The sequence below is a fragment of the Hemibagrus wyckioides genome, linkage group LG19 (genome assembly GCF_019097595.1).
Source record: "Hemibagrus wyckioides isolate EC202008001 linkage group LG19, SWU_Hwy_1.0, whole genome shotgun sequence".
NCBI lineage: Eukaryota > Metazoa > Chordata > Actinopteri > Siluriformes > Bagridae > Hemibagrus > Hemibagrus wyckioides.
Window position 1 is genome coordinate 6,708,656 of NC_080728.1, and position 13,064 is coordinate 6,721,719.

Below are 13,064 nucleotides of genomic sequence, written 5' to 3' on the forward strand. Positions count from 1 at the left end.
ACAAGGAGGGAAAAGCACATGGTGTTGATGTTGCTTCAATGGACTTTTAAAATCTACTAGCAGTACAGAGGTCATCACCTCGCAGTTAAGTAGCATGTAGCCATTACAATTTTATGCAAAATGAGTCTGAGGAAGAGTGGGATGATAACAGGAGTTCAGTGGAGTTGCCCTCTAAAGCAATATGCAACACTAAACTTAATTAAAATGATTTAAATTCTTATGAATGTACAATGTGACATTTGAGCTAATAATTTAAATAATGGGCATAACAAAATAGTAGTGACACAAATGATTCAAGGAGGTGGATATAAGTCACAATAATGATAAAGGTAAGCATTGAAAATGTGAGGCAAACTTGTGGCCAAAAAGCAGGCAATATGTCAGGTAACCAATTAACTAGATATGATGTGCAAGGCAAATAAAAACAGGAGCAATGGTCAAAACCATGAAGTGATATGATGGCTAGAAGGTACTGTCAGAACCGTGGTGTAAATTGACTTACCTTGCAGGAATTACAAGACGACCAAGGGTTTAAATAGACAAACCAATCAAGGAGAAAACTCAAACCAGAAGAGACTAATCAAGACATGAGAGTAACAGCCAAAGACTATATAGGGGTGGAGACAGGACATGAATCAAATCAATACACATGTGGCAACATAAACAATACAAACACATGAAAATACAGAAGTGGAAATGAGCGATGTAACACCACTGTGTTTGCTTTGTGGCTCGGCTCGAGATTTCTAATAAAGTGGCTACATCATATAAGTAATTTCTATTCTCTGTCCACTGTTTAGATCATTGTGTATAGATTTGAAAAAAAAAAATTCTATTTGTTTTTTTATTAGTCTGTTATTACTAACACCAAATAGATCAGAGTACTTTCTGAAGCCCAAAATGAATAACAGATTAACCGAGTTTAAAGGGTTTAATAATGTTCATTAGCGTGTTGTTGTTGTTTTCTTCATGTGGTGACTGAGGGTTGTGAACCTTATTAGCTTTTGAAAATGTTATTAAGTCAGCAATCAAATCAGAATGTCTCATACATAAACAGCTTTCAGCAACACACATCTAATTTGTACAAATAGGTTGTGTTCATGCTAAAAACATCGTGAAAATTATTCTGAGAGATTGAATAAGAAAATATGGGGTTGATTCATTTGCATTCAATTAATGATCTGTTAAAAAGCACATATTTCTGATACATTAATGAGTGTGTTTCATTAAAGTTTTGGTAAAATAGAAGAGCTGTTTATTTCAGCATGAAGCAGCAGAAAGAAATGTCCTGGTGCGAATGTGTTAAGACATAGACAATTAGCAAATAAGAGATATGAGATGAAAGATGTTTATTGCTCACTTACATTGATGCCTTTCTGGAATACAGCTTGTCCCATGACATTCGCCAACATGCGGATCAGTGCAGCTCCCTGCAGAACACACACAAACACACATACCATTTTACACTAATTTATCAGTGATGCATTAATACATACACTTTATGACCAAATGTTTGTAAAAACCTGACCCTCACTCCCATATGTGGTTCTTTCTCAAACTGTTGCCACAAATTTGGAGGAATAAAATTGTCTAGAATGCCTCAGCATGCTGTAACATTACAGTTTCCCTTCACTGGAACTAAGAGACTCAAACCTTGTTCCAGCATGGCAATGCCCCTGTGCACAAAGCCCCTGAGCTCTCTGAAGACATGGTGTGTTAAGGTGTTAAGGAGTGGAAGAACTGGAGTGTCCTGCACAGAGCCCTGACTCTGACTCAACCCCACTGAACACCTTTGGGATGAACTGGAACACCGACTGAACCCCAGACCTCCTCACTCTTACAGCATCAGTGTCTGATCTCACTAATGCTCTTGTAGCTGAATGATCACTAATCCCCACAGACACACTCCAACATTATATCTGACGTAGTGGAAAGACTTCCACTAAGAAGAGTGGAGTTCATTATAACAGCAAACACAGGCGAATAAATCTGGAATAAGATGTTCAACAAGCACATATAGGTGTTATGGTCAGGTGTGTCCAAACATTTGGCCATGAAGTCACACATCACCTTCACAGTTCTGTTCATTTAAAAAAATAAAGATTATGTTGTGTCATACTCATACATCCAAAATCATTTCTGACATGTTTGTTTAAAGTGAGAAGCACACAATATTCACCCTGGTAGAAAAATGCTATTGCAAGCTATTTGATAAAAGACATTTTGTCCTTCACAGAAAGTTTAGTGATGTACTGGTTGGCAAAATACCTTACTTTTGCTTCTTGGTCAATTTCCCAGAATCTTTAATAGTATTAGTTGGCAAAAGACCTACTTTTTGTTTCCTTCGCTTAATCTGGTTAACTAATAATAGAATCAGACCCCACCCTGTACTGTATTGTTGTTCCCACCCACCAGCCAGCTTTCCCCTGTCACTTAATAGCTACCAGTCAGAGAAGCTGCATTCTGTCCTCTGTTTCCTCTAAAGAACATGGAGAAAACCAGCCTTATCTTTTGGAACAGGACCGTGTAACACCCTTGTAGGAAAGCCTTAAGTCCTATCTGCCCTCCTCAGCCTACACAAGCTCACAGAAGCCCAGAGTTTTCTAGCGATGCTGGGATTGACAATGCAGAGAAATGATGCCATCCTTTCCACCCACAGCCAGTTTCGGTCCCTTGTCTCCAGAGATTCGAACTCATGATGTCCAGATGAATGTTTTCTGTCACGCTACTCCAGAGCCAATTAACCTGAATCTATTTATGTAAACGTTTGCTTTAAACCACACAGTTCATTACAGTATGAGCCGTAATACGATTTATATAATATGACTCGGAGTATAACTATCATTGTTAAAGTTAAAGAGAAGTTAATCATGCAGTGAATTTGTTTTTATAATCAAAGCAGCCATCTAGTACAAACAGAATCACTTTCCTTAGTGGCCCCAGGCCGTACCATACACTTTTAAATACAGACTCTACGTGCTGCTTTAAAATTACAAAGTCATTGGTTTACAAAATTAGATGATGCTTAACAATGTTGTTTGAGCAAGCAAATATTTGCGTCTCTCCAGATCTCACTCTCTTCTAATGGCTCAGATCATTTCTCATTCCCTGATCCAGTTTTCTTCTTTATGACACCTAGTCATGACACCTAGTTATCACCTAATGCAGAACATATGTAGTATATGTTAATTTGACATTTTTGTGTTATATTCTATATATATATTCTAAAACCAAATGCAAGTAAATTAAGAATTTTCCTTTTTTTCTTCCAAGTGCGACGAGGAGCGTGATCTGTTTTTTTTGCTCCCCTTAGGCTGACACTTTATTCTGTTATTCAAACCATTCCTCTTCTCATATTAGAGAATAGGTTTAATTGAACTATGCTCTTGCTCACCTGCAGGCAGGAAAATGTTTTAAATTATTTCACTTAGAATGGCACTATGATTCATTGCATTCAAATTTAAGAAAATAAAATAAGCCCAAATGTTTAATCCAGTCATACATGAATACAATGTAATGCACAACTTATGTAACTTCTGTAATAAAGTCCTGAATATAAAGACTCTCTAATAAACTTTTGTCTATTTTGTGAGACTAAAGGGTGTTAGGGTTTCTAGTTATGGATTGTCAGGTTAATTTATCTGTTTGGGGGGAAAAAAAAGTATCTAAAGTGTTTTTGCCTGTTTATTTCTTTGGATTACTTCTAAAACAGTACTTTAACATTTACTTGAGTAGATTAGTTTGTATTGTTATGCAGCATGTAATGTTTGTTTTAACTTTCCATAGCCTTTGCTTTTTTCCTAATCTTATTTGCTCTATCTGGGTTGTATTCACATTTAAGGTCAACATGTGTTACACCTTAAATGTCTCTACGGATTTAAAAGCTATGCAGAAACGCTATAAAAGTTATGCATGCAGCTTGAATTTTGCTAATAACAGCTGTGTGTCAGTGATGTGTGACTCTTCGGATGAAACATTGGCTAAAACCCCAGGTTTGTTGCATGTTATCAGCAACACGTTCCTTAATACACTTATTTTTATTTATTTATTTAGTTGTAAGATTTGCAGATAATGAATATATATAATAAATAAGAACTAATGGATACTTTCAAGAGTATCATGTTTACTTTCCAATAACATTCAAACACAACTGTGGAAAATGTAAATAAATCTAAAAGGATCAGAAATTAAATCAACTTCTTGCTTGGGAAATATAAATAAAGCTCATCTAGGAGCTGAGACTAATGTTAGAATAACAGAACAGTTTCAAGAGAATAGCACAGTTGTAGAACTTTTTGGGTTGAACAACTCCTCTGCTTCTATTCTTGATGAAGCCTATTGAGCAAAATGCGGGAGAGACATTTGCCTTTTTGTAAGCAATCCAGTCGAAAACTCGATCAATATCAGCAGCTTCGAAAACCTCCTGAGAGATGGGATGAGAACTTGCCAAACCATCCAGTAGCATCACCTCATGAAGAACATCAGTCAGGAATCTCTGTTTCTCCTGCAGGACACACACACACACACACACACACACACAGAAACAAGTTCATTTCACTTCAATTCCTCCATTTACTGATATTCTATAATACAGATTTTTTTTATTTAAACGTTTCCAAATATATTTTGTCCATTAGAGCCTTGGCAACTTAAAATATAACATTTTAATACTTAAATGGAGCAGGAGGAAACTTTAGTTATATAAATAACTATCACTAAAAGGCATGTGAAAGTAACTGACAACTCTGTGGTGTTTCTGAAGTCAAGAAAAGGTGACAAGTATAGCAAAATAAATCCTCATTAGGCAAGTCGTACCATACAGACCTACACACAAATCCTAACATTTATATGAGCTCAGAGTGACGCTTTTTCCACTACCGTAAAAACCTGAATAAAACCCATACTTGATGTATATACTTGAAATTGTAAGGGCAACTCTGTATAAGACTTGCATACAGCAACATTTTTAAAACAGCTGGCAATGCTTCTACACAAACTCTACTGTCTCATTAACATTTATACAGCTGGCTGTTCATTATAACACCCTTTTATTGACAAGTTTAATAACATACAAAATGAATTATTTAAAATGATAATGTTTCCTTTAAAACATGGACATTATAATGCACTGTGAACATTTACAGTGTCATCAGGAAGCTCTTCATGTGAAGCTTTTCCACATTAGAAATGAATTTGGAAGTGTTACAACATTGTACAACTAAGCACAGAATATTCTGATATTCTCTCTCTCTCTCTCTCCCTCTCTCTCTCTCTCTGTCTCTGTTTTTCCCTCTCTTTTTTGTCTTAAAGCACAGCAAAATGTGGACCAGCTCAACAATAAAGCAAAGAAATACATAGGAGTGGATAAAGCCAACTAAAACACAAATCTATACCAATAACACTGACTGATTAATTGATTAAATAATTGATTGATTAACTGCCATGTTATAGTGACAGACAAACACACACACACACACGTTATATTACACTTTAGATAATTTATACATTACACATTAAACATAAACATTATACAGAAAATAATTCATTTCTAAAGATATTAATTGCCATTTTATAATGACAGACAGGATTTATATATATATATATATATATATATATACATACATGTAATACAGCGCAGTTCAATCTGGCTTAGTTGTAATTATTTGCACTTTTTAACAATTTTCCAGTTCAGTTCTTTCTTAGACAAATCTCTCTCTCTCTCTCTCTCTCTCTCTCTCTTTTTTCTTCTCAAAACATAGCAAAATGTGGAACAGCTCAACAATAGAGCAAAGAAATACAAAAGAGTGAATAAAGCCAACTAAAACACAAATCTATACCAATAACACCGAGTGAACATGAGGAGTATGCATCAACAAATTTCTATTACTAAAAGAAATGGATGCTAATGTAGGGTGAAATTACTTCTAATAGAATTGAGTGCATGGCACAGTTACCTTTGGATAAGGCAACAATGTAATGGGAAATGTGATTCGCTCAATAGCGCATGTCAAAATGGGAGGTTTTTCTACCATATTTCACTATAATGATATTAGAAAAGTACATCAGTGTATTTTAGAAGATCGTGTCCTACATTTACGCACTGGTTAATATTCAGGTTTAAAACTCTGGGTGGTTATCAAGCCAGAAAATTTTTATTAATTCATCTGAAACGGTTAAAATCTATTTAATTGCTCATTCTTTACAGCTAGGAATGGTATGCAAATATCTACCTATAATTGACAGGTGAGCTAATGACATAAATAATGAAAAAATGTGTTTAGAGAATGAAATGAAGTTGCTCATATGTAAGAATAATCTATAACCACTGGTTATAGATTAAAGAGAGAGTGAGGTTGTCATATAACTGATATTAAACAGTACAAGAAAGGTTTAAAATTCTGTTAAGTACCATGATATATTAATAATAATGTCAGGAACAGTTGTGTTGTATTCAATCAGGGTTCCATCTGTTCGGTCAAAACTGTTTATGAAGCATTTGTGTACACTAATCACCTATTGATGCATCACACAAACTCATGTGTGTTCATGAACATGATTGTCAATGTGTAGTCACAACAGAATTCGGCTAGCAAAAGCATTTTTCTACATTTCTTGCACATGTTGCTGTTTTTACATCCCTTGGGGTGCAGAGCTGAGATCAGAAATATAGCCAGGGTTGGCAAAATCTCTAGCCCGAATACATCTTACAGAAATGAGACACTCCAGTGAGTCTGTAGTAAATTCTGCAATTAGACTGTCATAACTTTTTGAGGAGAGAGAGAGAGAGAGAGAGAGAGAGAGAGAGGGAAAGAGAGATTGAGAGAGAGAGAGAGAGCTTCTGTATAGGTGCAGATTTTCTTATTCTCACAATACTACTACTAATAATAAAATGAGCAGCATTAAAAGAGTCTCCATCTGGCCAGTAAATGCTTTTATTAGCGTGACGATGCCCAGTGCCATTTCAATTAGAGTCTTTCATCTCTGACTCTTAAATGAAAGTAAAGTGCTAAAAGCAGATGAGAGACCTAGACCCATGCATCTGGCAGCATGCAGCCCTAATGCCTCACCAGGAGATCGGAGAACACTGGTGCAGAAAGATTTTAAAAACATCTTTACCTTCGCTTAGCCAGATGCTATACCTTCTGCACTGTAAATAAAGTGATGGAAATATGTTTTGTAGTTCAAAATGAGCTCAAACAGGATCAGTAGTGACCAATCACTCAGTTTGGTGACAATTTTTTAAATGATTTAGTAACTAATGTGTCTGTCTTGACCAGCTTGAATTTCAGCTTGGTTGTTCTGCAGTGACGTTTGTAGGGAGATAACAGTGGGGGTCATTTAAGGTCTTCATAGCACATTTTTTATCAGAAATATCTTGTTCCTTAAAATCAAACACAACCCTGAAATAGAGATAATAACAGCTCTCGAAACAGCTTTGTATCAGTTTTGCTCTTCATCTGTCATCCTCTTACTCATTCTTGAGTACAAGCTGCGAGTGCTAATCTCCTGAATATTCAATATGGTTTTATAGGCTGAATCAGTCATTCAATGAAGAATAATTTTGATAATCCATCTTAGCTAATGATTTTGCTTAGTTTAGACTTTATATAACATAACATGCTGTCTGAGTCACTCCAGTCTTGGAATAAGCTCGGATTTCAAACCTAATTTTATTCTAAAAATCAGTTTGTCTTATTTTGCCATCAGTGAAGAACTTGATCAAAGCAGAAAACTGTATAATAGCATTTCTTACTTAGAGTAAGCTGCACACAAGTGATAAAAACTGGTGGAATGACTGCTTTTTCCCGGAATGGTGAGGACAGCATTGTGCTAGCATGGTTTGGTCAACTTGTCTCCTTACAGGAAAGGGTCACTGCACATCTGATCACTTACTCTATTATAAAACTTTTATATGCCTGTGTGGGAGGACTTTTTCAGGATAACAATGTCTCCATTGACAGGGCAGAAGGGCTGGTTTTATGAGTATGAAAATAATATAAATCACACGCCAAGGCCTTCACAGCCACCAGATCTCTGCCCACTTGAGCACTTAGTCCAAGATTCTGGGCCAATGTGCTACACAGTGCTTTCCAACACTATCATCAATACACCAATTGAGGGAATGTCTTTTGGACGTATTGTCCTCCCTCCTGTACAGTTTAGAACACTTGAGAAGGCTCATTCAAGCTGTTCAGTTGGATCAGTACCTCACTATAGCACATTCTTGTTGTCGTATGTTGTTTATCGTTTACATTGAAGCCTTCTTGTACGTTGTTAATTAACAAAAGGTCAGAGCCACTTTATCTAATGAACTTTTATGCTACACAATTGAGTATTTTAAGCTTGATGTCAATTCTTAGAAAGACTAGGTATCATTTACTCTGTAATTGGCTAAAATGTTACTTAATGTCACTTGGGAAAATCAGGACAATCAGTGGGAGTCAGTAAAGTGTGTTGTCCAAATTAGGCAGATATAACAGACACAATCAGCAAGTGAAATGAGCTGAAAAGTGTCTAAAATCCCACAGTTGAGAAGACAAAGCCAAATACCCCTGAAATATAGCAATTAATGAAATGCATTTCTGTATGTGTTTATCGTAATTTGCTACAGCCTCACAGGGTGATCATCATTAAGGTGTGCAAATAAACAACGAACAATGTGATAAATGCAGGGACTGAGTGGGTGAAAAAAAAAAAATAGGAGAGGATGAACCCCTCAACAGAAAACAGCATAGCTGGAAGCATGCCTGATCCAAATCATGACTTTTTAATAACACAGATGTAGCCTAAAGCGTTAAATAACTGTGGCTGACTCGTGACTCGTAAAGTGCCAGAATGGTGAACACAATCATCACGATTCACTCAGTGTTTTTTGTTATGCTGATGCAGGTCCTCCTTCCATTTGTTCATCCCCTGAGCCTCAAGTGATTTTGTCCATCGCCAGATGACTGCATTAAGAGCCTCTTCAACATAAGTGTGTTTTCTCTTGCCCAGGTTACGCTAATTGCTAGAACTGTTGAATTTCATTTTACTATAGCAGATTTAGTGTTTGTCATGTCCAAATTGTATTTCATGTAGCTTAGTGCAGATTGTTGTAATATTTGAGTAATGAAAAAAACGAGATATATATGTAGTGTGATAAGATGGACTGTAATTGCGCTCATGGGTTCTGGCTGAGACGATGTAAAAACATTTATTTTTTCACCTCACTTCTACATCCCACAAAACAGTTGCATATGAAGCGAAGTGTAATCAGTTCTTTCAGTCCTATATTTAACATGTTAACAGGCTTAAGGAGTGAAAACACTTTAAACAGCTTTTTAAATTAGAACACAACACACCAGGTATGATGGTTGTCATGACAACATACCAGCCATCGTTCAACTCTATTTCAATCTACAGTTGCTGCAATGGCAATGTAACAATAGTTTTAAAACATACAGCATCTACAACATGATACCTTTTAACATCCAATCCCTGACATCACAAGTCAGAATCTCGGATGGATGGATGGATGGACCACTGAAACAAAAGCCCAAATTTCTCTACTATATTCCAAAACATTTAAATAGTTATTGGTCAATCAATCCTCTGAAGATCAAACCCTGTTAGAGATGATTTGTTGCAGCAACAAAATCAAAATAAAATCCCAGCTCCTTCTGAAGATGTTCCCAAGCAAACTGTAATATATAATGTTTCAAGTAGGTCCCACATCTGCCTTAGGTTCTCCATCCAGCAAGATATACCTGATACATCACTAATGGGAGCCAACATGGGGTTTTCAACCAACAACCAACTTTTTTTTGGAAATTGACACATCAGATATCTTTAATCAGTATAAACAAATGAATTATTTTAATGCTGCAAGCCTGATACAAAATTAGTCAGGACAGTGTTGGCTATCAATGTGAGACATTTTCTACCTCTATTTGTATCACCTTACACGGCCACCAATTTTAGTGGTTGAAGATAACACCTAGACGCTTTTCAACAGGCACTTTCGGAAATGAAACAAGTTTGATATCACCATTTATTTGTGAAAAAAAAAAACCTTTTTGAACTTTTCTATAAATATATTGCTTCTAACAAGCTAATACATATAAAAGTACTTATCTAGGTATTTATTTATTTATATTATGTATTTATACTTTTCTATGAATATATTACCTCTACCAAGCTTATACTGAACTATACATTCCTAAAGCACTGAGTGTCTACTTTCATATAAGCCATTAACCTCCACTGTGAAGTGTGACATGATAAAGAAATTCAATGCTGAACATGGACACAACAAAACAAGCACCCTATTTGGGAGTGACTTTCACCCATTTGCTCCAGGTTACTTGAATGGTGCTTGTAGACCGCAATTTTCAAACAGTGCTACAGATTCTTGATGGGATTGAGATTTGACTTGGCTATTCATCTTTTTTTTATTCTTCAACCTCTCCTGTGTTGCTCACTGTCCTGCTGAAAGCTGAGGGTTTCGCCCTAGCGTTTTAGCAGACTGAAGCAGGTTGTCTTGCAGTATCTCCTTGTACTCTCAGCCACTGAATTCTGCAGCTCCTTCAAAGTGATTGCTGGCCTCTCTGTGCCTTCTCTCACAATTCCCCTTCTAGCTCTGACACCGAGTTATGAGGGACAGCCTTGTCTAGAAAGTGGCAGTATGATGCAGCTTCCATTTCCTCAGAATTGATCCAACGGTGCTCACTGGGATATCCAAGCACTCTATTATTAATTATATTATCTTGTAGCCTTTTCCAATCTTGTGAATGTTTATAAGCTTATCTCTAATTTCTTCTTTTTTTTCCAGATTCACAGTCTGACAAATAGTACTTGAATTAAGGCAGTCTTTTTTCCCCAAAAAGGGGGAAAGGGTCAGCATAAAGTGTCCAAAATATGTGGCCTAGAGTCTGATGACACAACCACAAACTGTTCATTGGACTCTGTTTCCTTGTATACTTATGAACAACTTTATTTTTTTTTCTCTTTACAATCACTGACTGTCACAAAAGTCTAAGATTTTATTGCTTATGTTCAGACCCAGAAGTCTATTCCTCCCATTCATGTCTCTTCATCATTCCCCAAATGTGTAATGAAGTCCTCCAGTAACACTCTTGAGTCAGTAGGAGGTACCATCTTAAGCACCTGGTCTACCTTCATCAAGAAGACAGGATGCTCCAAACAGCAATTTGGTTCATAAACACAAATCAAAGTTTTCCTTATTGAGCCTTTAACTCTGATAGAGGTGGATAGAAGTGTCTTACCCACATGGCACAACTGAATGTGGGAGGCTCTCTGCTTGATACTGCTAAGTATCTCAGAGTCTGCCAGAGATGATACTTTCTATACTGATGATTCTATCTATCTATCTATCTATCTATCTGTCTGTCTGTCTGTCTGTCTGTCTGTCTGTCTAGTGAAATGCTTTCTAGACTTCAAGTGCATGATCCAATATTTTTCATCTGCAACACATCAGCGGTGATTAAAAAGGTGTGCGTAAATAGTTCATTGTCAGGTTATTAAACGATATAAGATTTTAGATCCTCCATCAATGAACACAACCAGCTATTACTGCATCACATGACTCATGTACCATATAACTGAATCAGCATCATCTTTAATTTTGTAAGGCAATGTTTTCTGCAAAACACTGGTCATCATAAACTATTTTATGATGCATCCACTAGATACTCCTATTGCAGGGGATTTGCTTGCAATATGTGGCTCACTCACCCAGCCTCACCCACAAAGAGCTGATATGGCTGCAGGTTTTTATTCAAACTAAATGGAATTTGAATGGAAATTTTTTTGTCCATCTTGGTCTCCAATCAAATAAAAAGTTTGCCACCTATTTGGCTGGAGTAAAAACCTGCAGCCATATCAGCTCTTTGTGGGTGAGTTTGGTGTAATGACTCTCACATTTGGATGACAATTGTAGAAAGAACTTGGTGCAGTCATCTACACAGAACTTCTTGATATTATTATTTTATTCAGTGGCAAGGATCTAGAGTCCTCAGGGGAATTGTGAACTCATAAAAACATGCTATTGGGTGGATTGGCTATGGTAAATTACCCTGCTCAAAATAGGTGTGAATGTGTGTATAAATGAGAATGATGATATAATAGATATAATCATATAAAATCACAAATGCCATCAATGTTCAATGAGCTCCTGGACCATATCATGTAAAACTGCCCCAAACATCAATGTATCAAGTATAGTTTACAATGGCCATGGGAGCTTTTTATTTATGTAGACTCCTCGGCCATGCTAATGGTGTGCATGGCCAAAACGTATCAGTGTGATTCTAATGACACGTTTCATTGTTCTGGGGACTGGGGGCAAATAGACTTTTCAAAGTTTTCAATAGGCTCTGATTGTGTATAATGGTATCTTTAACTGTTCTGTATTTTTTATCCATTATCTGACTGGTGCAAGTCATCAACCATCTGTCTCAAATAGCTAAAAGCACTTTTATTTTCCCCTTCATGATGTATTACCAAAATGATGTTACATGTGTGTTTCGCAAGTTTCGAGAGCCTAGGAGATAACTTTTTTTTTTTTTCAAGAATCACAACATCTTTCCATTTATTTATAAGAATTATTAAGAAAAGAAAAAAAGAAAACAACTTGTCTGTTGTATGTTCATATTCCATCATTTTGCAGGGGAAAAACTAATTTTCCTTAAAGAAAATACTCTTACACTGTATACTGTATACAGACCTCCAAATGAGAGAGAAAAACAAAAAGTGGAACATCTGTATATTGATATTATACATTTTTGAGATGCAGTTTATGGACAACATTAACTGTAATATTAAATGGATATTGCTTTTAATCGTATTTAGTCACAAAATGTTACTTATCCAAAACAAATCACAGGAGCTTACCATATTCCACTTTGGGAAGAGGAAGTCAGTCCCAACATACTCGAAGAAATGAGCGAATCCTTCTTTGAGCCACACGTCTTCCCACCACACCGGAGTGACCAGATCTCCAAACCACTGTACAATAGAAGAACACAGCTGATATCACACACACATATGTTAGCTCAAGTTCAACA

General features: G+C 36.3%; 1 protein-coding gene across 1 annotated transcript in view; it reads right to left on the bottom strand.

Annotated features, from left to right (window-relative positions):
• LOC131370316 (thyrotropin-releasing hormone-degrading ectoenzyme-like) overlaps positions 1–13,064 on the bottom strand; it is a 154,780-nt gene that overhangs the window by 56,074 nt on the left and 85,642 nt on the right. Inside the window, exons 6-8 of the mRNA XM_058417577.1 lie at positions 12,892–13,005; positions 4,367–4,504; positions 1,365–1,430 (exon numbers count right to left, since the gene is read on the bottom strand). Of these exons, the coding sequence (XP_058273560.1) occupies positions 1,365–1,430; positions 4,367–4,504; positions 12,892–13,005 (318 nt within the window). The remainder of the gene's footprint in view (positions 1–1,364; positions 1,431–4,366; positions 4,505–12,891; positions 13,006–13,064) is intronic.